General features: G+C 37.3%; 1 protein-coding gene across 1 annotated transcript in view; it reads right to left on the reverse strand.

Annotated features, from left to right (window-relative positions):
- HOMER1 (homer scaffold protein 1) overlaps positions 1-27,108 on the reverse strand; it is a 126,883-nt gene that overhangs the window by 60,616 nt on the left and 39,159 nt on the right. The window contains exons 2-4 of the mRNA XM_055342245.1: positions 18,553-18,709; positions 13,297-13,428; positions 10,244-10,336 (exon numbers count right to left, since the gene is read on the reverse strand). Of these exons, the coding sequence (XP_055198220.1) occupies positions 10,244-10,336; positions 13,297-13,428; positions 18,553-18,709 (382 nt within the window). The remainder of the gene's footprint in view (positions 1-10,243; positions 10,337-13,296; positions 13,429-18,552; positions 18,710-27,108) is intronic.

The following is a 27,108-nucleotide window of genomic DNA, read 5'->3' on the forward strand; positions in this document are numbered from 1 at the left end:
AGTAACTGACAGTCAATGCATGAATAAGGTTTATTGTATAATGTGACAACATATAAAATGGGAACGATATCCCAAGTGACTACTTCTAGGTCAATTATGGATCATATCAATTAGCCAAAAAGTTCAAGAAGCATGAAGAAATAAATCAAGACTATTTCTCTTCCAGAAGGCCAAACTGAACTAAAATAATGAAGGTGCACTGTTCAGTCAGTTGAACAGTAAGTTGATTCACTGGAAATGAGAACAGAAACAAATTACCGTGTTAACCTGAAAGGGTTAACAACTAAGGATTCACTTGGAGATTTGCTAGAATTGATTGAAAAGTGTGAGGGACAAAAGTAGATTAGGATTAAAAGAGAGAGGAAAGAGAAATAGTTTGATTTCTGGTTCTCACTGCCTTCTGGGGGGAAATGAGGGTTTTGGTACATGGGGCTGGGGGAGGCCAAGAATGTCGATGCTATTGAAGCAGAAAGACCATTTCAGAGGCAGGCTAGGAAGGACAAAAAGGAAGAGATAGAGGTTCCAACAATCCCAAGTACCTCAACTAAACAAACTTTCCATCAGAATGCTTGAATATTAGCTATATTTAATGAAAGGCATGCTCAGTTACCCAAGACATTATATCTAAAATGAAAATAAAATAAAATAAAATAAAATGAAAACAAAAAGCCAGAGCACTTTTTTTAAATAAAGCAGGCTAAAAATTAATAAAATCAGTATTTGCTCATAAGAGTTACAACAGTACATAAGAGCATAAAGGGAAAATCAAACTCCTTTGACTTTCTAACTACCCAACAGGTAGTCAAAAGTAATCTGTGAAACCTTCTGGGAATTTTATCTGTATTAAAAATAACACAGTGAAATTATTTTATTTAATGTATTCCAAACATCTAGTTCTTTTTTATACTAAATTTTGAGTAATTTCTTAAACATTCAAGTTACGTTATTCCTATAAAAAAACATACCTTATATCAAGCCAACATTTTATATCTTAAATTCAAACATTAAAATTAAAAACTTGGAGATATACTAGACTATAAACTTTTGAAAGGAAAAAAAAAAAGATAGGCTGTCTTTAGAAAGACATTCTTGGGACACCTGGGTGGCTCAGTGGTTGAGCGGCTGCCTTCGCCTCAGGGCGTGATCCCAGAGTCCCAGGATCTAGTCCCACATAGGGCTTCTTGTACGGAGCCTGCTTCTCCCTCTGCCTGTGTCTCTGCCTCTCTCTGCCCCTCTCTGTCTCTCATGAATAAATAAATAAAATCTTAAAAAAAAAAAGACATTCTTAAGCTAATATGGCTAGTAGCCATTTTAAGGTAAAAATTATCAAACATATCTTTTTGACACATGGCTGTGTATGTGTATATGTATACCAAAGTTGATAAGAAAGATGAAAAGTGTGAAACATAAAATATAAGCACAGGGGATCCCTGGGTGGCGCAGCGGTTTGGCGCCTGCCTTTGGCCCAGGGCGCGATCCTGGAGACCCGGGATCGAATCCCACATCGGGCTCCCGGTGCATGGAGCCTGCTTCTCCCTCTGCCTATGTCTCTGCCTCTCTCTCTCTCTCTCTGTGAGTATCATAAATAAAATTAAAAAATTAAAAAAATATATAAGCACAGATCTAAGACTCAGGAACTGCTTCTTAAGAATTTTCTCTCTCTGGGGCACCTGGGAGGTTCAGTCCCTTAAATGTTGCCTGCGTTGGGCTCAGGTCATATTCCAGTCATCTGGGGATTAAGCCCCACACTGGGCTCTCTGCTCAGTGGGGAGTCTGCTCCCTCCCTCCCTCTGCCTCTCACCCCACTCATGCTTGTGCTCTCTCTCTCTCTCAAATAAAATAAAATCTTTAGAGAAAAAAAGAATTCTTTCTCTCCACTCATTTATGAAGTTGTAGGAAAGCCAAAAATAAACCAACAAAAAACCCACAGTAGGAAATATTCTGAATCACATGAAAAAGAAATGACCCAGGCCTCTCCAGGCCTTCAGGGTGGTACCACTAACCTCCCCTCTGGTGTCTGTGCTGTAGTAGGACAGTGGGCAGGAAGGACGGGGCAGCATTGCCCTTCTCCTCTAGACCAAATACCACCAACACCTTCCATTTAATTCCAGTAAAGACTAAAATTAAAATTCCTGTTACAGTTCCAACCTTTCTGACTTAAGGAAAACAGAGCTCCTTCTCTTTATCATTTGATAAACATTCAAAGAAGACTTATCCTATTTCAGTCTTTTCTATTTAAATGAAGATGAAAACACTGTTTTCTGGGCAGAAGCTCAAACAGGAAGGACCTTGTAATTTTGAGTTCCCATGGCTGTAGATACAGAAAGAAATGCCAGGGAAGAGACACAGAAGAACAAAAGGATACATTAAGGAAGATGAGGCTGAGATCATATGCCTACTACTGTCATAAACCATTCTCCATACCTGGTCACCACTTCTGAAATCCTACTTTCTGACAACCATAGAAATTCTTTGTAAACTAACTCATGCTGCTCTTTCCCCATGTAAAAGTGTAATGGCTGATGGATGCACAGTGCTAATGGGTTAATCTCTCTTCTGTATATTTTTGTACCTACTAGTTACATTAAATGCTTACCAAGAATCAGCTCTATCTGTCCCAAGCATATTTATGCGAATTGCATTTATATTATTATACAGCTGAATTAAATATTACGCAAGCTAATAAAATCTAAGTCCAAAGCTAGAGTGGTTATTTTGATAAAAACCAAAACACACTCTTAGAAACTAAAAAGTAAAATAAAATCTACAGTAACAGAAAATGACAGGAAAATCTACTATCACACTCAGATTTCTTTCCAAGTGACAAGGGTTAGCTCTACTTAAAAGAAAAACAGGAAATTGCAGACAATTAATTTTAAGTATGATTTATGTACAAAAGATAACATGGAATTCCAATCAACAGATTCATATTCAAAAATTCATATTCAGCTTTAAATAAAAATATTGGTGAATCCCTAAAACATAGTATTATTGAACTTTAATTTATAAACTTAAAGATCTTTCAATGCTTCTTCACAGTAACCGACTTTTTTTTTTTTTTAAGATTTTATTTATTTGACAGGACAAAAAGCACAAGCTGGGGGAGTGGCAGACAGAGGGAGAGGGAGAAGCAGACTCCCTGCTGAGCAGGGAGCCAGATATGGGGCTCTATCCCAGGACCTCTGAGATTGTGACCTGGGCTGAAAGTATGGTGCTTAACTAACTGAGCCACCCAGGTGCCCCATTAACCAACCTTTTTTTTAAAAAAAATTATTTATTCATGAGAGACACAGAGAGAGGCAGAGACACAGGCAGAGGGAGAAGCAGGCTCCCCACTGAGCAGGGAGCCCAATGTGGGACTCGATCCCAGGACCCTAAAATCACAACCTGAACCAAAGGCAGATGCTCAACCACTGAGCCACCCAGAAATCCCATCCAATTTTTTTGATTAACTCATCAACTACTAGTTTTAATTCTAACAGGTAAGAGTCACTGTACACCCTCCTATCCTCTCAACCTAACCCACACTCTTCTCACTTGCTCTTCAACCTGTTATCTATCGGCCCTCTGCCATTATTTGACTTTGTCAGACGCAATCTAGCTTTATTCCCCTCCATGGTCAGCCTATACCAGAAAGCCAATCACCCTCATTATATTCTCACTAGCAGCATTTAGAGGCTTCCTTCCACAACAACTATCTTGCCAATTTACAATTTCTATCAACCAAACCATCATTCCTCATTCTTGTGTGCCCAAGCTAACCAAGTACAATGAGAGAAAATGCTATTAAATAGGTTTGTTAGTGTCATGAAAATAATTCTGAGCCCTGACTTCAATTATGCTCTTTAAGTGCTGAGTAATCTTTAATTTTACTTATACTCCCACTTGGCTCTTCTTTTTTTACCTTACCTAACAGCTGTTCCAAACCTGTGTTCAGCCTTCTCTCTCAGTGAATGACCTAACTCTTCCTTCCAGCGAAAATAACCTGGCATGGACTTCCTCAGTCTTCCTATCTGTATCTGAATCTATTTTTATCCTTCCCGTCTCAGATGAATAAGTGGCTCATTTGTTTCCATCCTCCTCCCTCACAATATTACCCTCTGCTGCACAATGCTCCATCAATGATCCCCTTCCTTCTATTTTTCTGTCTCCTTAACTCATCCCTCACATTTAAAAACATATGCAAATCACTCCCATAAATACATTCTACAAAAAATATCCTCAGCGTCGCATCTTCCTGAGATTATGTTAAACTCTTATTCTCCTCCTACAAAAGAAAATAATATTTGTGTCCTTATTCCCACTACCAAACACTTCTGCCGTAAGAATAGCCCAAAGTCACTAACTCTACTTCCTTTCATTCTAGAAACTACTTCACACTGGGGGCGTGGTGGCTCAGTTGGTTATGTGTCTCCCTTCAGCTCAGGTCAAGATCCCAGGGTCCTGCTCAGCGGCAATCCTGCTTCTCCCTGTCCTGCTCCTGCTCTTCCTACTTGTGTGTGTGTGTCCATGTACGTGTGCTTTCTCTCTCAAATAAACAAATCCTAAAAAAAAAAAAAAAGTAACTACTTCACATGGCCCTTCTATACCAACAGTCCACCTATAAATTACCAGTGAACTCTGTCTGGTTTGTTAGGCTTAAAGTCCTCTTTTATTGTTTTTTTTTTTTTTTAATTAATTCATGAGCAAAGAGATAGAGATGGAGGCAGGGACAGATAGAGAAGCAGGCTCCCTGCAGAGTAGGACCCTGGATCAGGACTTGAGCCAAAGGCAGACACTTAACAGGCTGAGCCACCCAGACACCCAGATTTAAAGTCCTCTTAAGTCTCATCCTACTGGAAGCCCCTTCTGACACTGCCAAATCATTGCCTCCAACTTAAAATGCTCTTCACTTGACTTCTGTGCTAACATCTTCTGCTGCTCATTTCCTATCACTTTTCAGTGTCTTTCCCTATATGTCCCTCAAATTTAAGTGACAATCTTCAAGTGACAATTTCTGACCCTATCTTCCCTTCTATTTTCTTTCTGGATGATATTATTCTCTCCTACAGCTTTAAGTACTACTCATTTGTTGATGACTCTTGAGACTTAGCTCCAATTCAAAATTTCTTTTTTTTATTTTTTAATTTTTTTAAATTATTTATTTATGATAGTCACACGGGGGGGGGGGGGCGCGCAGAGACACAGGCAGAGGGAAAAGCAGGCTCCATGCACTGGGAGCCCGACGTGGGATTCGATCCCAGGTCTCCAGGATCACGCCCTGGGCCAAAGGCAGGCGCCAAACCGCTGCGCCACCCAGGGATCCCCCAATTCAAAATTTCTTTTAATTTTTTTTTTTTATGATAGTCACACACAGAAAGAGAGAGAGAGAGAGGTAGAGACACAGGCAGAGGGAGAAGCAGGCTCCATGCACCGGGAGCCCGACGTGGGACTCAATCCCGGGTCTCCAGGATCACGCCCTGGGCCAAAGGCAGGCGCCAAACCGCTGCGCCACCCAGGGATCCCCCAATTCAAAATTTCTAACTATCCACAGGCCGTATCTCCCTAATGCCTTATTCAGTACCTGAAATGGAAATCCTCTTCTGAAGTTCATGCTACAAATCAACAGAAGTTCAAAAACATCTAGCTCCTCCTTTACCAGCATCCCTCACCAATCCTCTAGCTCCTGTATTTCCTCCAAGCTCAATTTCACCATCAATAATGTCTATCCCCTTCATCTCTCTATTCTCACTGCCAATACCTAGTAGGCAAACCCAATAAAGGAATGAATTAATACACCACTAAGACAAGCAACAGGATCAGAGACTCTAAAGTCCACTGTCCTTCCTTTGGACAGCAAACAATAATTTCAGATTTAAAGCCAGTCATCACTTTTGATTCTATGTCAAACTGACTAAAAAATTCCCATGGGGATACCTGGGTGGCTCAGCGGTTTGGTGCCTGCCTTTGGCCCAGGGCATGATCCTGGAGACCCGGGATCAAGTCCCACATCGGGCTCTCTCCGTGGAGCCTGTGTCTCTGCCCCCCCACCTCTCTCTCTCTCTCTCTCTGTGTGTGTACTCATGAATGAATAAATAAAATCTTTAAAAAAATAAAAATAAAAGATTCCCATGGAAACAGAAGAACATAAAATCCAATAGAGAAAAAGTTCTAAATTAATGTCTAATATTTAAAGAAGGACATGAAACAAAAGAACAATACATGATTCAACTTATTCCTAGAGATGTTATCTCCATCAAGACAACAGACTATCTGATATGACCACACATTTTATCAAGAGTAAAAACTTAGATCAAGAGCTTAAGAATGGGGAAGTGGCTAACTAGGCTTTAAATGCCAGACTCTATTCATCACATGCCTTTAGAGATATGGAACAGTTTTTCTACAGTACTACTTCTCAAAGTGTTACCCCTAGATCAACAGCATCAGCCATCTTCCGGAACCCTGCAAAGTTTTAGACCCCATTTCAGCCCTACTAAATCAGAAATGCCAGGAATAGAACTCAATATTTTGTGTTTTAACAAGTTTTCCAGAGTACTGATGCAGGTTTTATTCAATTGAGGCACCTATATCTTTCTAAGGAACACTTATGTGCCAGATACTATGTCAAGGCTTTATATCATCACCTTCACCATTACAACACCAATAACAGCTGTTAACATTTACAAATTTACTCTATGCTAAGCACTCTGTCATCCTCATTTAATTCTCACAATTACCCTATAAGAAGATACTGGTTTTCTTTCTTTTTTTTTTTTCATTAAGTTTTTAATTTTACTTCTAGTGTAGTTAACATACAGTGTTATATCAGTTTCAGGAGATACTGTTCTTCTTTTTTTTTTTTTATGATAGTCACACAGAGAGAGAGGCACAGAGACATAGGCAGAGGGAGAAGCAGGCTCCATGCACCCGGAGCCCGACGTGGGATTCGATCCTGGGTCTCCAGGATCGTGCCCTGGGCCAAAGGCAGGCGCTAAACCGCTGCGCCACCCAGGGATCCCTCAGGAGATACTGTTCTTATTCTCATTTTATAAATTAAAAAAAAACAGTAACTTGCCTTAAAAAAAAAAAAACAACCCTAAAAACAACTACTAAGGGTTTAGAGCCCAGATTCAAAGCCAGGCTCTATAAAGTCTGTATCAATGCCATCATCATATGACATCATTATCATTCTTATTCTCTCCAACAATCCTAGAACTTAAGCAATGTGAATCCCATGCTACAGATGTATAAACAGAATTGGGTTAAGTCATTGCCTGAGATCATATAGCGGCAAAAGATAATATGTATCTAAGTTTGTCTGATTTGAAAACCCATACTCTTAACCAATCTGTTATCTCTCCTAAATAAAGATAAAATCTATAAAATCTATGACTGAGTAAATGCCTACTACTATCAATTATTCTATTTAACCTCTTGATCCCCTTGTTGAATTCCTGAGTAATATTGTATACTTCAGGCAGAGGGTTAATTTAGCAGATTGGGTTAAACCAGGGAGAATCAAGTTGTGCTCTCTAGCTGAGTAGACTCAGAATGGCCAGCAGTCATACATTTCAAACAGATATATTAATGACATCTATAAGGGACTGCCACGAGAGGGGAGGAGGAAACAGAAATGAAAATAATTTTTTTTAAGTATTACTCTGGCTTTTGTACATTAAATTAGCACTCAGACTTCAAATGTTTTGAAAAGATAACTTAGGGTCTGTATACTTTGGCTCTCAAATACTGATAAACTTAGAATATCTTTTTTTTTAATTTTTATTTATTTATGATAGTCACACCCAGAGAGAGAGGCAGAGACACAGGCAGAGGAAGAAGCAGGCTCCATGCACTGGGAGCCCGACGTGGGATTCGATCCCAGGTCTTCAGGATCACACCCTGGGCCAAAGGCAGGGGCAAAACCGCTGCGCCACCCAGGGATCCCTTAGAATATCTTTTATTTATGTTTCACAGTATTTTCCATATATAAACATCTTGGATATATTCCTTTGATGAAAGTCAAGGCTTAAAGACATTCCATCCACCGAAGAGGAGCATGGTCAATTAAACAAAAACAAGTTACAGTCAGAGAAACAGGAACTAAGTACAATGGACAAGTGTAATCCATTATAATTTTATTGGAGTCCTTTGCATATTCTCTACTGCATGTGCTACAATGTCCTCTTACAATGCTAGAATCAATCACCTGAAGAGCTGGAGCTCTCAACACACACTGGTACTAAATTTTAAATAGGTTTGTACAAAAAGCATCACTACGCTACCATAGCACTTAAGGAAGACAGAGTCAAGGTAAGTTTCAAAATGATCATTCAGGGGATCCCTGGGTGGCGCAGCGGTTTGGCGCCTGCCTTTGGCCCAGGGCGCGATCCTGGAGACCCGGGATCGAATCCCACGTCGGGCTCCCAGTGCATGGAGCCTGCTTCTCCCTCTGCCTGTGTCTCTGCCTCTCTCTCTCTCTCTCTCTCTCTCTCTCTCTCTCTCTCTCTCTCTCTGTGTGACTATCATAAATAAATAAAAAAATTTAAAAAAAGAAATTTCAAAATGATCATTCATGTTATTCCAGACCACTGCAAATGTGGAGGAGGTGTAATGGAGCCTTGGCTTCAATCCAGAGTGCACCTTTGGTCTATAAGGCAACACACGCTTAAAGCATACTTAACAGAGCTCTCCTTTCCTATTAAAAACAAATAAGCAAAAAAAACCCCACCCGAACATTTTATACCAGCAGGGTTTACCAAATAGAGTTGGGTGTCTGGGGTGAGGAAGAAAGTAAAGAGCAAACAATGTTCAAAAATGGCTAGTCACTAAATTCCCAGGCAATTTCTATTCACTTCCTCAAGAAAGTTTTATGTAAATCTGCTCTTATGTTGACATTATTCCAGGGAAACATTTGTAACATCTGATTCTTCCTTTTCACATAAGCCTTGAGTACACTTCAAATGCTATAAAGAACTCAGCACAAAGCTGAGCCCTACCCTTAAGATTGAAATAAACATTATTTTTAGAAAAGCTAAATCACACAATGTACATTAAACCCTTTGTAAAAGTACTGAAATATAAGTATTTAATGAACTTTACTTGGAGATCTAAATTAATTTCCAAAGAAAGATTATGATGGTCAAGTCACAGGTTAAACTGTTAAAGGAAAAAGCAATACCTGTATAAATCCTATAGCCTTTGGGTCTCAGCACTGAGTGTAAAGAAAGATGTCTGTCGCAACTGTCAGATTCAAGTACACTTAAAATCAAGTAAAAGACTGTATTATTATTTTTTTAATTTTTATTTATTTATGATAGTCACACAGAGAGAGAGAGAGAGGCAGAGACACAGGCAGAGGGAGAAGCAGGCTCCATGCACTGGGAGCCCGACGTGGGACTTGATCCCGGGTCTCCAGGATCGCGCCCTGGGCCAAAGGCAGGTGCCAAACCGCTGCGCCACCCAGGGATCCCCAAGACTGTATTATTTTTTAAATTTTCTATAAATTTGACACTTTGATGTCTCAAAAAAACCCTTTCTGGCTAGCCAATTCTTAGAGCCAAGGGGGGTGAGGTGGGGGTATGCCTTTGATGTGCAAACTAACCAATTCAGAGCTGTACCTCCTTCATCTGGCCCACACACCCCAGGATGCAATTCTTCTGCCTTAATTATCCCAGGACTAGATACCAGGCAATAAGGGACTAACCCCTTAAGTTTAGAGCCTACAGAAATTATTCAGTGAGCCAGATCCTAAATTGTCTAACCTGATCTGCAATTCCCAAGGAAACTTCAATATAGCTCTAGCCTCTGCTTTTCCCATGCTCTTGCTTTCTGCCTCCTGACCACCCTGAGGCTTCTCTATGTGCCCCTCAGATGTGTCCTATTTCTAGGACTTGTGAGTATAAGAACTTTTATATCCCTGAGTCTCTCCTGTGTCACCTCTTGTGACTGGCCATTACAGAACACAAAATAGGCCAATCTATGTTCTTACATATGATTGCTTTTAAGTTGTATGCACATGAAAGAATCTAAGTTGTAATTACTAAACTGATTTTCCCTCCAGATTCTTGCAGACATTGGCATAGAGGAAAAAAAAAAAAAACACCTTTCTCCACTAGTACAAATTAAATGAAGGGTGCATTTCTATGTCCACCTTGGAAATTACCTTAATTTTGCCATTATTTTCCCAAATTTAACCCTGACATAAAGGACACCACCTGAAATTAACAAGGCTCAAGAATAAGAATAGAAATGAAATACCCACCTGTGAAGGTGTACTGGTAAGTTCCATCTTTTCCTGTGATTTCTCCTTTGCTAGTCGAGCAGCTTCTTTAAATTCCTGAAACTTTTCTGCGAACTGAATGTATAAAGACTATATACATTAACCAAATAAAATAAAAATAGGTCTCAATGCCCACTTTTACCTTGGTTTTCTTTCATTGTCTGAATAACTGACTCTTACACAACCAAGCCCTCAAATCAATTACAGGTGTAATATAAAAATGAAGGTAAAGAAACATAATACCCAACACTTGTTGGTAGACTATCACCTACTCTGACCCACTGCACTGAATTTGGTGTCAGCAAGTTTATCTATGTCCCTTCTTGGTTGTTCAGATATAATATACTAAGACCAAGGTGCAGAGTACAGGATGTGAGTGGAATCAGTAAAGATTAGCATACTTTATCATGAAGAAAACAGAATCTTTTAAGTATTTACTCATAAACATCTCAGTATTTGGAGCTTACTTTTAACTTTTACTAGAATATAAACTCTCGGATTAAGTAAGGTTTTTTATTTTCAACAATATAAATAGTAACATTTACTATTACCACTAAATGACATTACTAGAACTTCATTTCCAAAGATTCCTAAAGAGCTAATGTACAGCAGAGAGGAATAACATAATTTCACAAAGAGGTCTTTAAGACCGGTAAAAACAACAACAAAACTACAGTACATGAAATGCTAATTCTTATGAACCCATAGTAATCTAGAAGTGTCAGGGCCACAAAGAGTATCTATTATTGTTTTGGAAGTGGAAACTAGTCTACCACTAGTCTCAGAGGGAGTAAGTTAAGGCTACAGAATAACCAAATTAAAAAATCAAAAACCTAGATGCAACTTATAACATCTTCTAGAGTTGGTAATAAAAATATGAAATTCTATTTCCCTCTTCAAACCCTCATAAGTAAACCTGATTTCATTTCTCTCTTAGGATACTTCAGAAGGAGAGGTCATGATACTCTGACCTGCATTGGGGACTTAGATGAAGGTCAAAATTAAAATTGTCATTACAACTTTCCTTCTTACTTTAAACTTGCCACTACCATGTGTAACTTGTAGATCAGGAATTGAATCTTTATTAGTATGCTGTTCTTTTTTTTATATTGAGGAGATAGTCTGTCCAATTAATCTGAACACAAAGTTAAAAAGGTCTTACACGGGGTCAATGAAATAAAAATAAAACCATGATTAATTTCTCTATGTATTTTGAAGCAGAACAATTTTTCTTACACTCAGGTAGCATTTCAAAGTAGTTAATGTTTAAGACCCTTTTAAATTTCATAAAGGCTCACACTATTGCTAATTTTTATAGGCTTTGGTTTCCATGGTAACAAAATACAACACAGTAATTACTCTAACAATTCAAGCATAGTTGCAATTTTTCTCATACATCAACCTTAGGAGACCAAAGGTTTCTCTCAAGGTTGCTACTCTCCCTTATTTTGATAGACCCTTGTCTAGTTCAAATTACTTAGACTCAAAAATCATTTCATGCAAGTTTGAGAAATTAATCCACAATTTAGTTCCTGTGTTGTCAAGAAATTTAGGAAGTAATATAATTCTAGTTTTAGCTTTTTTTGTTATAGACTTTAACAGGTAATTCCAAAAAGCTGCCATTTGAGTAATGGCAAAAGTATTAGAACAAACATGTAATTTCCTAAGGGGATTATTTATGGAGTGCTAATGCTCAACTGGATGCCTGTGTCCCTGTTATATCGAAATACTTTGAATCTAATTCTTACCTTTACCACAGCTCAAGAAATGTATTTAGAGAATACAACAGGTATAAGAGAAACCAAATAAGATAATGCTTGTTCATTTTCATCATCCTATTGGGGACAGATTTATAATCAAGAAGGCAAAAATTAAAATATCCTTAAAACTGGTCTCTAAACTATAATTTATAAAAAAAAGATAACAAAAATATTTGAAAACAACAGTGTTAAGAAACGTCTACAACCAAAACAAATGGAAACAAAGACTACTTTCATTACTGAACTATGTCCTTGATTCAATAAGTATTCATAAAAAGTAACATTTTTTTAAAAAGAAATTTAAGAATCTGAATGATTTCTATAATAAACAGCATACTGTTTAATGTAAACATGAACAGTGTGTATCTTCAAGAGCCTGACTGCCCGACCTTGAACCAACTGCAACTCCCAAAAGGAATCAGATCCTGTGAATACCAAATTATATGTAAAATGTTTCAAATGTAGTGTTATCCTTTTATGGAAGGCTTCAAAGAGAGAAGTTTAAAGCATAAATCTTTGGGTCTGGTGAGCATAAAATCCGAAGAGCAAAAGTGAGTAATCCTCCTCTCTTTGATCATTATCCAATCCTGAGACAGTTTCTTTTTCCTTATATACTCTGTGTGACACTTTCAAGACACTAGTGGTATGAATACTGCATGCTGTTGCTTATAAACAGGACAACTGTTTTATTTTCACTGGTTAGCCTAGTGATGTTCTGTTATTTTACTGGCCGTTCTGGCCACAGTAATTCACTTGGTCAGTATCTTCCAAGAACTCTTCATGTGTTTATTATATTTCACCCTGTACTCCATCAGAGAGTCTGAAGTAATTCTCACCCATATAAAACACCATTTTTCTTAAACGAAGTAATCTGTATGTGCCTACTATCATGTCAAAAACCTCAAATCTTTATCATTAGCAGCTTGTTTTCACAATTCAGAAGAGTTTGTGTTGACTTCCTTGCAGACCGTCTCTACTAAGGGTGCTAATCCCTGAGCAAAGTCCATTCTGAAGTGATAATCCCTAACTTCTATGTTAACTGTCACACAGTTAAACACACAAATAGTTCTCTATCTATGGTGACTGTTTTTAATGTGTGCAATTTTCCAACTGACAGTGGAATTTAATGATCCCTCTCACTTCTTGCTTTAAAGTCACTACAATTGTTCTGAGAATACTAAAAAATTTCTCCCATATTTTATACTCTCCACTTGTTATTATATATTTAAGACATCTGACTTGAAGATTTCCACTTAATCTTATGAGTTAACTTACTTTAGAAAGATGGTGCTCAGAGGAGAATCCCAGTCCATAAACAGTGTTTGCCCGGCTATCGGCCCACTGGCCAAACTTCTGAGATGTTTTAGTAAATGTCATGTTTGGGGTGATGGTGCTATTAATTATTGCCTGAAAAATAAAATAAAAGTATGAGTAACTAGCCAAAAATTAGCAAACAGGCATTTAAACACAGGACAATTAGTTCCATAAAAATTCAGGATTTCTAACCAGTCACAGTATTAAATATATGAAGATATAGAAATAATTTTTAACAATATAAGTGGCAGTGTAGAAATATGGTAACTAACAGAACTATAAATACAGGATACTCTATCAAAAATTTTAACACTTTACAATCACAATTAATTTTCTAATAATGTAAAAAATCTTGGAGAGTTTTTTAGTGCAGTCAGTTTCTTTCCTTTGAACATAAGGATCAGTATCTATTAATTTTGAGTAATACTTCCCGGAAGCAAGTAGGCTTTAACAGCTGCTTCTTTAAAAGTAAGGCCCTATCCTCCAAATAATCTTTCAAAAATGAATACATCAAAAGAACAAATTTTCTATTTGTACACTAATTTTCTAAAATCCATGATCAAGAGTTTTCTTAAAGCTGACTTACTCAAAATATATCATGATACAGAAAAGATGTACACTTAGTACTTTTTCCTTTACTCAAGGGAAAAACAAACCCCTAAATACATAATTTACTTCTTTTCTCATAAAGCGGTATAAATTCATGATACAGAGAATCATTATCATTTCTGTTTATCACATAGTTTCTTAGAAAACTAGTATTTTAGTGTGTTAGCTAAATATTAATTTTGGGAAGTGCCTGGGTGGCTCAACTGGTTAAGTGGCTGACTCTTGGTTTCAGCTCAGGTCATGATCTCAAGGGTCCTGGGATGGAGCACGGTGTGGGGCCCTGTGCTCAGTGCAGAGTCTGCTTGAGAGTCTCCCCCTCCCTCTGCCATTCCCCCTACTCATGTGCACTCTCTGTCTCTCACAAAAAAGTAGTAATAATAATAAATTTTGGTGGTCACTATAATAAATTCCAACTATTATTTTAACATAACTTAAGTACATTCCCTCTGACAGTACTAGAAAAGTATAGAATCGGTTTTAGTTTTAATGCCCTCCAAAACTGAGATTACAAAGTGATTCAAAAAAAAAAAAAAAAACAAAACCAAAGTGATTCCAGTAATAATAAAAATAAACACCTTACCAAGTTCATAAGCAGTCATTTGGTGAACTACTAAATGTGGAATGAAAATCACACATTTTCAGAACAAAGTTAAATCTACTGACCATGTGAATAGTATAAATATAAATATTTACAAGCTTTGCACAGATTGATGAAGTTACAATAATAAATGTAGAACACTTGTCCTACTAAAGAGGAGAGCAAAAGAAAGAGTGGTCCTTTGCTTTCTATCACAAATAACAGATGAGTTAGCTGTTGTTCTAGGAGAGCCCTTATCCTTGATTATGCATTTTTAACTGACAAAATTTATATATTCACACTCCTTTCCCTTCAGTTCAAAAGCTGCTTTTCCTAGCATGTCATTTTAGATTCTGTAAAATGTAGCTAAAAGTGCTAACTTGCAGGTTGTCATAAAATGAAAAACTGAATACAAACGAATATATTAACAAATAGTAAGGAATGAAGTAACACAAGGTAAGGAATTTGGTTACGGAATCATTTGGTTATTAGCTTTTGATTAGCTTTTTAAACTAGGTACCTATTAAATGCCAAGCACAATTCTAGAGACTTGAAATATAACAATCAGAGGCAATGTAACTGTGGGTTACATTCTAAAGCAAGAAGAGTTGGTCCATGAACAAAGACTAATACAATTTCATGAAGTGGTTAAGTGCTATGAAGCTCCTAAGATCCGCATGTGATAGAGTCTGAGAGGCTAGAAGGCAAGGACTGGCAGGTACTATGTTAGATGTGGTGGTCCTCAAGTGTTCCCCGAGGAGGGTGCTTTTGAGAGCTGGAATCTGAGTGCTTTCAAGGACAGAAGGGCATTTTACATGTCATCCCAGTAACTCTCAAAAAGTGAGGTACCAAGAGGTTTTATAGGCATCCGAGAAAACTGACCCATTTGTGTTGGTCACAGATCTTCAGTTTTAGCTATTGGAAGTGAACTTCTTTATGCTTTTAAGAGTTCCATTTTAATCCCCATTTTGAATATTTCCTTGCCTCCACTTGTTCTGGGATTACTTGTTTGGGGATTCTTCAATCACTAAAGAAAAACTTTAAAATGATAGATGATCCTGCACTTTAAAAAAATTATTCATTAGAATACTTTGACTAGAATGCTTTGAACTGTTTGAATATGAATCTACTTAGAAGAAAAATCTTAGTTCTTTAAAATAAATCTGTCTCTCAATCTCAGAGTTCTTGTCCTTTCAAGGAAAAGAGGTAAAAATGCTGTGTCATTATAGATCGTGGTGTGCTCTTATTCTGGCCCTCAGCCATGGTGATGTCTCTGCAGCTTGATTAGAAAAACCGTTAAGCAAACTTTACATGCACAATAAGGGTACTAAATGGAACAAACAGACATTTTCTAATCAGGGGCACCTAAGGGCTTTCCAACTCATCATGCAGTACAGAAATAGAAGTGGGGGTGGGGAAGGGAAAAACTCATTTAGCCACAAGTAAATCACTAGTGCTTATCGAGAAAAAGCAACTTCTGCAGGAACTGCAGTAGCTACCAGCATCAGTCTTAAAAAGTAATTAGAAAATGTAACAACCACAGAGGGTAGATTTTGTAAAAATAAACAAAACAAAACCTTGTTCACAAGAGTTAAGAGTCTGATGATTACAAACTGCAAAGTATACTCAAAAACGGAAATGCCAGCAGCAATAGTTCCTACTGCTTGAGAACGAAGAACACATGAAAATTATTTAATCACATGGGACAAGGGAATACTTCAGTTGAACTTTATTCCATTTAACTCTCCCGTCTAATAAAACGATGTTTTATCTGTGGTTTGGGCCAACTGGGAAACAATTGTAGAGAACTGAAAGTTCTAGTCAAGGAAAAGAAATAAATTAATATTCTAGTGTCTGAGGTCATAACAATTAAAATCTGTTGATTTCACTAAACAGTTACAAAATATGACAAAATTATTCTTCATTAAAAAGTTTTACAGGGGCACCTGGATGGATCAGCCAGTTAAGTGTCTGCCTTGCCTCAGGTCATGATCTCGGGTCCTGGGATGGCGCCCAGAGTCCAGGCTCCATGCTCAGCTGGGAGCCTGCTTCTCCCTCTCCTTCTGCTCCCACCCCATGCACGTGCTCTTTATCAAATTAATAAATAAGTAATCTTAAAAAAAAAAAGGAGTCTTATAGAAATTAACTATTTCTCAAGTCCTTTAAATCCTCTAAGTAAAAATGAAAGATAATATTTTTTTTTTAAGTTTTCTTTACTGGGGCACCAAAAATCATGCATGACCTGAGCCAAAATCAAGAGCTGCCCGCTCAACTGACTGAGCCACCCAGGTGCCCCAAGAATCAGTCATTCTAATAAATACCTATTAGTGACTTAAATACAAGATAAGGTACAAATAGCCCCTGTAATTCTATAATCTACTTAAGGAGATGATGAGTGAGCATGTGAAAAAATGAACTCAGAGTCGTGCCCTAAATTATCTTTTGTTCCCCCTAAACCACAGACAATATGTAACTAATAGCCTGAAAATATTATTAATGGAAACAAAAGCAGTAAGTGTTTGCATACTGATTACTATACATCCTTAAAATGCTTTTGCCTAAATTAATTTATTTAATCGTCATGACAATCCTGTGAGGTAATGATGTAGGCATTTTTATTAGTTTCTTTTTACAGATGAGAAAATTGAGATGTGAAGATACTAAGTATCTTGTTCTAGGTCACATGGCTAGTGAACAGTTAAAAAAAAATTCAAGCCAGATACTCTATGTCTACAATCTGTGGTCTTAACCCCTACACTGAACTGCTAAATTTTTTTTTTAAGATTTTATTTATTTATTCATAAGAGAGAGAGAGAGGCAGAGACACCGGCAGAGGGAGAAGTAGACTCCATGCAGGGAGCCCAATGTGGGACTCGATCCCAGGTCTCCAGGATCACACCCTGGGCTGCAGGCGGCGCTAAACCGCTGAGCCAATGGGGCTGCCCTGAACTGCTAAAATTTCAAGCTGAAATACCTCAGGGCTTCAAAAAAGCTTGAAGAAGAATGGAGCCCTCATCTTTCTATACCCGTTATATCCAGAACCCAATGTCTGGTATTTCTGTATCTCTCTGTGTTATTCAAAATTCATTGATGAAAAAATGGAATTTCCCCCTTTTGAAAGGCATACTATCTACAAGACACTGATCAAAGTGCTCTGCAGATATAAACTCGCTTAATCCTTACTAACACCACTAATGAGGTGAGAACAATGAGGTTCAGAGAAGTAATCTGCCCAAAGTCAAACACTTAGTAGATAGATGGTAGAGCTGAGATATGAATCCAGGCAGTCCGTGCTCCTAAACATTATACCATCTGTCTCTCTTAAAAATAAAAACTTAGGTCTTGTCCATAAACTTCTCTTCAGAATAAGAGATGTCAGCTTTAACGGTGACACTGACCAGACTTCATACCATTTAGGGATTTTGAGTTGCCTGCTAATCTACAGAAGTCTATCTGAAAAGAAATCTAGTTCCTTACTAGATTGTATACTCTCAAAGAGGAGAAACTGTGTCCATTTTGTTCACCACTATATTTGTAGCACCTAGCATAGTGCCTGACATGTAAGAGATTATGCAATGAACATTTATCAAATTAACTAAAAATTTGTAGAATATTTTGATATGTAACTCAATATAAAGTGGTCAATCCAAGTAATTTAGTAAACAAAAAATGTTGCTACCCTAAGAATGATCAATTTTGGTTTTTTTAAAGTTAAGTTTTTGGGGTGCTTTGATGGCTGTTGGTTAAGCATCTGACTTTGGCTCAGGTCATGATCCTGGGATAGAGCCCTGCATCGGGCTCTCTGGTCAGCTGGAAGTCTGCTTCTCCCTCTCCCTCTGCCTGCAGCTATCCCTGCTTGTATGCACGTGTGCACTTACTCTAATAATAAATAAATAAAAGATCTTTTTAAAAAATTAAGTTTTTAAAACTCAAAAGAATATTTTATTTTAATAAAGACAAGTCTTCCAAGTAAAACAGAAAATGCTCTACTGCATAAAACAGCAAGATTATTTAAAGTAAATTTAACTTACCTTTGAGCCATCTAAACTGATTATCCTATACACATTCCTTGTGCTGTCATAGAAATAAGACACAGTAACTGCATGCTTGCTGGTGGGGACCCAGTTCTTCTTCGTGTTTGGGTCAATCTGGAAGACATGAGCTCGAGTGCTGAAGATGGGTTGTTCCCTATAGGGCAAAAAATAAAAAGGACAGACTGAGAGTTTTATTCCCCTGGACAACAGACCATGGAAACTGTGAGAAATACCCCACTTAACCCAAAACACCCATATGCCCCAAAATAAGAGAAACACTGTTTCAAATCTGGACTATTGTAAGTACTCAATCATAAATTTTGATATAATTACAGTCTATCCTCATTATCTGTAGATTTTATACATGCAAATCTTCCTATTCGCTAAAATATATTTCTAACTCCAAAATCAGCACTTGAGATACCTTCTTAGTTTTTTGCAATGGAAAGATGTGAATCACCTGACATGCACATCTGCATCTGAGGGTGATCAAGAAACACTTAGCCTTCTTGTTTCAGCTCTCATACTGTAAACAAGTGTCCTTCTTGTGATCTATTTAACACCATGTATTTCACATTACTCTGCTTTTTGTCGGTGCTCTGTTTAAAACAGCTCCCAAGCATTGTGCTGAGGTGCTGTCTGTTCCTAGGTGCAAGAAGGCTGTGATTTGTTGTATGGAAAGAATATATTACATAAGCTTTGCTTGGATGTGAATTATAGTGCTGTTGGCCATGAGTTCAATGGTAATGAATCAATAATACATATTAAATAAGGTCTATTTAAATACAAATACACATAAAACAAAGTTACATATTGACTGATGAAAATATGACCAAGGCTTGTAGGAAACTAACCCTGTATGTCCCCTGGGAGCAATAATTCACTATTCAATAATTCAGTGTTTGTGGTGCCTTTATAGGACACAACTACTGCAAATAATGAGAATCTACTATATCCTATAAATAAGCTACTAAGAAAGTTTGCATTCACTATAATTTCTACTTCATTAGAAAATATATGGAAAACAAAGTAGCTCACAATCATAGTATCTTTTACTGAGATTAAGTAGGGCCTTAGAGATATATAGATTTTAAAAATAATTTCAAGAACCAAAGCTATTAAAAATGTATATTCAAAATATCATTAGCTTATTTTACAGTTTGGAAAACAAGCATGCAATGATCTATATGTAACAGAAGCATTATGATGCAAAATTTTCCAAGTTCTGAGCAGAAATTCTTCTGGAAAAGTCTTTGTTTTGTTTTGAGCTCAAATAAAGCTCATTTCTTTCAATTACACATCATTTCTAAAGCTGCTTAAGATTCTAAAGAGAATATTAATTAGTATTTAATGTTTCAAATTTTAAATTTAAAGAAAAGAAAGGATGGAAAAGGGAGAAAATGGAAAACAAGCAAGGCAAATCTGGGTCCTTGGCAACATGACTCTTTAGGTTAATAATAATGGGCTGGGTGTCACATATGCCTATGATCTTCAGCTTTTGGAGAGCAGGTATGAAAGGGAGGTACCTTCCCTGTAGGTAACCTCCCTCTTCTCAGCTTTATTTCTAGAAACCTCCATAACAGCTTTTCTTATTAAAAGAATTTCTTCCAAAGGAATGGATCCTTTTTATGCCATTCCCTAAAAACTGAAGCAGAAAGCCATCATTTCTGGCTTAACTCACGTTATATACAGTGAGTATATTGGATTATTGGATTCATCCAATAAATAATTATTAACAATCTGGCAAGGCATTGCACCTGGGTGAAAAATTCTGAATTAGGACTAGATCTTTTCATTCCCCTTTTCCCCACCTTCAATCCTTCATTTTTTCAATGAGGCTGATGCTATACTCGGGTTATCTTCCAAAAAGCCATGTAAACTTTGAGTTTTCTCTTCTTCACCTTTTAATTAAAGTTCTAGGTATAAGTGTGTAATGGTCAGCCTGACTGTAGCTAGTTCCAATTCACAGGAAAACCCAATCACACAAAACTGTATTTATTAAGGCCTGGAAGGAAAGGAAGGAGGAACTCTAGTCTTTACTAACAACCCCTCTACCTCATTTGAAAGGGAATAAATTTCTAAATAGTTGAGGATGTTGCAATATGTTTTATAAAAAACTAAAATAGTTAAGACAATGATAGGACTTTTGCAAGTATTTTAACAAATCCTTATCAATGGAAATCCAATGTTTTCAATTATTCTAATACTTTCCACATTTTAATTCAATTATATTAATCTGCACAATTAATCCACACCATTTAATTCCCTTCTGAATAAAAATCTTTTAGAATTAACTAGCTGTTTCACAAGTGTGCCTTATGAATTTGAGTATCAACTAGGTAGGTACACTGCTTTTCGTCAATTCTCTTCTGAATAGGTGATTTGTGGTCAAAAGCCTATCAAAATCTAGATGAGAAAGCTTAGAAAAATAATTTCACTGCTGACACAGGGAAAAGAATTCCTAGAAGTAATAAGGAAGTTACCACATCTATCAAGGCATACTAATAAATGGTTCAGACTTCTCTTGGATATCTATTACCTGCCCAAAACAGAGAAAGAGAGATGGTCCCTGTCCCTGAAAAGTTCAATTTGATGAGGGAGGACAGATGTCAAAAAAAAAAAAAAATGCTTTTCAGCATGATACATTCTCTGAAAACAAGTGACCAAGAGCTCCTACCCTGGAGAAACTGTGTAGGAGTTTGAAACACAGTATGCTATGGTGGGAAGAAGGCACAAGTACACTAGGGTGTGTAGTGAGTATGTATGTATGTATGAGTATGTAGTGAGCACCTTTAAAGAATGAGGCTAAAGAGAGGCCAGTTCACGAGGGTCTCCTCCAGAAACTACTGAGAGATTGTATATAGAGAATAGCTCCGCATGTTAGAAAGATAAACTTGGCAGTACTAAAGAGGGTGGGTGGGAGGGAAACAAAATCAGACACAGGAAGGCTAGTCACACCCTTATGAAAGAAACTCAAGTATTAGAAATAAAGAGGAACGGAGATTAGGGAGTGGGAATAAAAAACGTGAGGAGGGATTAAAGGTAAACTTAAAAAATAGAATCAGTAAGATTAAGGGATACATTGGCTGTAGGGCAGTGTTTCTCTAACAGGAGTGATTTGTTCACCATGGGGTATTTCACAAAATCTGGAGACATGTTTAGTTGTCATAACTGAAGGAGACTGCAATTGGCATCTAGTGCGTAGAAGCCAGGGATGTTGCTAAACATCTACAATGCACAGAGCAGTCCCCTACGAGAAAGAATTATCCAGACCAAAATGTTAATGATGCCGCTAACCCGGATGGGAACAGAAAGCAAAGTCTGGGATTGGGGGAGGATGAAATGGGAGAGGATGAACTCAGTTTTGATCAAGGTCAGATGCGTATAAGGGTGTGCATATAAAACTGTCAGCACAGCAACTTGAAAATATTAGTTTGGAGCATAATACAGAACACCAGCCAGAGTAAAAAGTTAGGAGAACCATCAAGAGATCATATCACTAGTCTGTTTAAGATAGATTTCAACAACACTAAGCATGTGGATAAATTTCATTTTAAAGAAAAGCTGTAGAAGCAGCAATAAGAAAGCTATCCTTGAAACCTTCAAACTCTAATTTCCTAAGAGGATCTGTAAAGCATTTGAAACTTATTGTCCCAAGGGTCCAAGTGTTAAAGTTAATACTTTTTCAAATAAATTGCATGGCATTCATCAATAAAGGTTAGACACACTGCTTCCTTCACGGCAGTTCACACGAATACTAACTGCATCAAATACCATTATTTCCCAAAGTATGTTCTACGGAACAGTCCTAGAAATGAATGCTCCGTGTTTAAATAAGTTCTGCAAACACTGTATTGCCCCATTCTGAAATGCTTACAATATACGTTAGTATATTAAAGATCCTAAGAAGTCCTGCAGTAAAGAAACCCACTTAAGCCTGAATAACCAGCATGTGGCAAAACTATCTGACCCTAGAATTCTTTTCCATGTAACACATTAACATCTCCCAGGATTTATATTTTATGACCACAATAGTCTGGAAATTCTGCCTTTTTTACTGACATTATTGTCACTAGAAAAAATATATATAAAAAAAATCCAATACAAAAATTGAAGCCTTATTTAGTAATGACTAAGATTAATGTTTGTTAATGGCATTCAAAATAACTCTTCTAAGAAATTAATCTAAAAATCAAATTTAAAAGCAAACAGATTTTGGCAAGAAATGCTTTAAACTACCTTAAAGAAACAAAACTAAACACGTACATACACCACACCCACACCTACACACTTTAATCCTAGAGAATCATCTACTTTGTCATTTCTTACATCAATAATCAGGACCATGAGTGATTCAAATGACCTATTATAAGAAAAGCTTACTGGAGTATTTTCCAGTTGGCTCATAAAATAATTCTAAGAAGCTGTTGTAAGAATAATTCTGAAGTTCTTCATCTTGGGCTAAAACTCAGTAAAAGTACTATATGCAGTAATCAACTCCAAAACTTAATATGGATGGGAGTAATTGGAAGAATTAAAGTATAAGATGACCTGAGAAAAACAAAGTAAAATCGGAATTTTGTTTTAAAAACAAGCAACCTCATTAAAGTTGACATAAAGAATTACTATATTTAACTTAGGCATCTCTGTAATAAGGAAGAAACAAGAATCATGAAAACGGAAGCAAAACAGTACGACTATTTGCTAAAGACATATAAGCTCTAGATGCAGGGGAAAAAAAGAGGAAAAAGTTAACATTTGTCATCTAAATAGATTTGATTTAGAAAAACTCAATGAGGACAGCCCGGGTGGCTCAGCGGTTTAGCACCGCCCTCAGTCCAGGGCCTGATCCTGCAGACCCAGGATCGAGTCCCACGTCGGGCTCCCTGCATGGAGCCTGCTTCTCCCTCTGCCTGTCTCTCTCATGAATAAATAAAATCTTTTAAAAAAGAAAAAGAAAAACTCAATGATAATGCTTTTTAAAAATTATGACTGAAGTCTGTATTTTTGCAAACATGCAATAAATTTATGTTCCAAGGAAGTGCAAAAGTATGGGTCCAAAAGTAACAACTAGGGATCACTGGGTGGCGCAGCGGTTTGGCGCCTGCCTTTGGCCCAGGGCGCGATCCTGGAGACCCGGGATCGAATCCCACGTCGGGCTCCCAGTGCATGGAGCCTGCTTCTCCCTCTGCCTGTGTCTCTGCCTCTCTCTCTCTCTGTACGACTATCGTAAATAAAAAAAATTTAAAAAAAATTTAAAAACAAAAGTAACAACTAAGCTCAAGAGAAGAAAAAGAAATACATTCCTTAGTGTTTTGTTTTGTTTTTTAAGGCTCCATACACAGCCTGGCACCCAATGCAGGGCTTGAACTCATGACTGAGAGCAAGACCTGAGCTGAGATCAAGAGTTGGACACGTAGCCAATTAAGCCACCCAGGTGCCCCTTCTTAGTCTCCTTTTAATGTTTTGCTTACAAATGTTTCTCATTTTTTAAAAAGATTTTTATTTATTTATTCATGAGAAACACACACACACAGAGAGAGGCACAGACAGGCAGAGAGAGAAGCAGGCTCCATGCAGGGAGCCCGACGACGTGGGACTCGATCCCAGGTCTCCAGGATCACACCCCAGGCTGAAGGCGGTGCTAAACTGCTGAGCCACCTGGGCTGCCCACAAATGTTTTTCATATATTTAAGGACAATAAATACTGTAGCAAAGATATATGAAGAAGGTTGTGGTTTCAAATAATTCCCTGAGTTTCTAATTTCCGCACTCTCTCCTAAAATATCCTGGATTTGTTCTAGTATTCTAACCCTCTTCTACCCAACTATGAACGTCACCAGGATAATCAAAGTAATCTCACTCTTCTTTGCAGAAGTCCGTTTAGGAATGGACCTCTGAAGCAATTCAGGTCAACCCGATAACCAGGGAATGTTTGCTGGTAGCTTCTGGGTACATGCACAAAGAGATTCACACACAAGAAGGGATGTACGGGGTGACACTGGACCTGAAGGAGTCATCTTACTATCAGGCAGCTAACCTGAGAACAAAGCTGACATTGTTTGCTAAGAATAGCAGATGTAAAGACAAAGAATCTGCTTCCTTGATTGTGTCATTGAATCAATGAATCAGCCTCCAGGCTTCCTATGGGATAAAACAAGTTTCCTACTTGTTCCAAGCAGTTTTCATTTTAAAAATTACACAAATTAAAAAAAATAAATAAAAATAAAAATTACACAAATTATAATCAAAGATGTTTACATAAAATAAACCTTACAATAAAGGGCCCCCTAATAAAATGAAACTGAATGTCTTCCAGAACTCCTGGATATCTAGCTGTACGCTGGTCATTTATTAACTTTAAAACACAAGCCCACAGCACACACAATTTGATGTGGGGGGCCTCATCTAAAATTCTAGAGGTAATCAATAAAATTCGTAAGACTAACTGCATTGAGATAGGTGGGAGGAATTAATGTGAAAATGGCAAAAGTTCACTATCAATTGACTTTGTGCTGTAAGATTTTAATATACAAAGCTTTTAATCAAGAAATAGCAGTATAACACAGATCAGAGATAGGTAATTACCAAGAGAAACAAAAGTTTGAGGTTTTAAAAGTAGCTGTCTCTAGTGATGGGGCCAGATGAAGATAAAATGAGATAGGTAAACAGTACTTGTCTAAATAAACCTATAAGTATTACTTAATTTTTAACCTTGCTCAGGTACTAAAAAGACTTTCTTAAGTGGCATTGTGGAGGAAAAACGGCATACACATCAAAATTAACAACGAGAAAAGAATGTTTCAGGGGCCACTGTGAAGACTGCCAAAGAACCACAGAGTGACAAATTTTAAGAGCTTCAACTCAATTGACTATATAGTACATGATATGAACGTATTCCTATTATTCATAAAAAGGAATAAAAAGAAAGTAGGAGAGAAGCAGAAATCCAAACATGCCTAACCGCAGGACTCAAGTGCTATAGGTACATCTACTTCCTGGTGAAAATACTCTCCTTCATTAGAAGTAAATACACGGAAAGTAAGATAAAGAACATTCCGTCAGCTTACTTTTTGGAATTTGAGAAGCTAGATAGTACGTGTTAAGGCCTAAAGGACATGGGAAAGGATAAGAATAGACACCAATGATCACTGAACTTCAGATGTAATGAGTGAAGAACTTAGTTTCAGTGCCAGTGGGGGTGGCACGAAATGTCTTCAGAAAAGTCAGAACCCAAACACCCGAATTTCCTCAATAGAATTATCCCAGTACAAGTAATAATATAAGTTGTAATTCCTGGGGATCCCTGGGTGGCTCAACGGTTTAGTGCCTGCCTTCGTTCAGCCCAGGGCATGGTCCTGGAGTCCCGGGATCGAGTCCCACCATCGGGCTCCCTGCATGGAGCCTGCTTTTCCCTCTGCCTGTGTGTCTCTGCCTCTCTTTCTGTGTCTCTCATGAATAAATAAATGAATAAAATCTTTTTTAAAAATTGTAATTCCTCTGGATTATCAGAGAACTGGTTTAATTCCACCTCCTTACACACCCACATAAGAAAAACCTTACTGACTAAAATAGCTGTTTTGATGCTGCTCAAAGATAACTGCGTATTACCAACTATGTATTTCTATTGCCATGTTATGTGTTTAACAGCTGATTGTGTAGATGTTGAGAATGTTATCTTTTAAACAATACGTGCTTACTTTGAGAGAAGCAGAGATTATTCTACTAATGGCCACCCAACACATAGTTGCACTACAACAACTCCATCTAGTGATGAATCAGAAACATAGCAGGCATGTTTTTTAGAACTTCAATTGTTACTATTTAGCAAACACAGAATTGTAAATTGACACTGCTTTAACACAGTTATCAAAATCTGACACCAGAAACTACAAAACAACTCTTCTGGAATAATTTTTTAGAACTGTATGATCCTTTAAATTATATAGTTTTTAAAAATTGAGTTCCTTGGTCTTTTAATTGGTTAAACAGGCATTCAAATTAAAGGGTTTTTTTTTTTGTTTTGTTTTGTTTTGTTTAGAAAATCATTGTTTGCATCACAACTTAGCATCAGAAACTTTCATGACATCAAATACTTGATTTTGGACATATCTAAAGAAAATAGAATCAAATTAAAATTTTCCATTTGGGGCAGCCCGGGTGGCTCAGCAGTTTAGCACTGCCCTTCAGTCCAGGGCCTGATCCTGCGGACCCAGGATCAAATCCCGCGTCAGGCTCCCTGCATGGAGCCTGCTTCTCCCTCTGCCTGTGTCTCTGCCTTTCTCTCTCTCTCCCCGCCCCCTCATTCTCTCTCTCTCTCATGAATAAATAAAATTTAAAAAAAAAATGTTTTCCATTTGGAATTCGAGATTATTAAATTATAAAACTATAAATAGTAGCAATATTATTTACATAGTCTTTATATACCATCCCTCATGTTAAGAGTGGTTTTTATCAATCTTAGTCCTTTCATTAGGCCATAGCACTAGTTATTAATTATAGTACTTATTTACCTTGGGCACTTAGCTATAGTAGCTACATTTAAAACACAGA

The sequence above is a fragment of the Nyctereutes procyonoides genome, unplaced genomic scaffold (assembly GCF_905146905.1).
Source record: "Nyctereutes procyonoides isolate TBG_1078 unplaced genomic scaffold, NYPRO_anot_genome, whole genome shotgun sequence".
In the NCBI taxonomy this organism is placed as follows: Eukaryota; Metazoa; Chordata; class Mammalia; order Carnivora; family Canidae; genus Nyctereutes; species Nyctereutes procyonoides.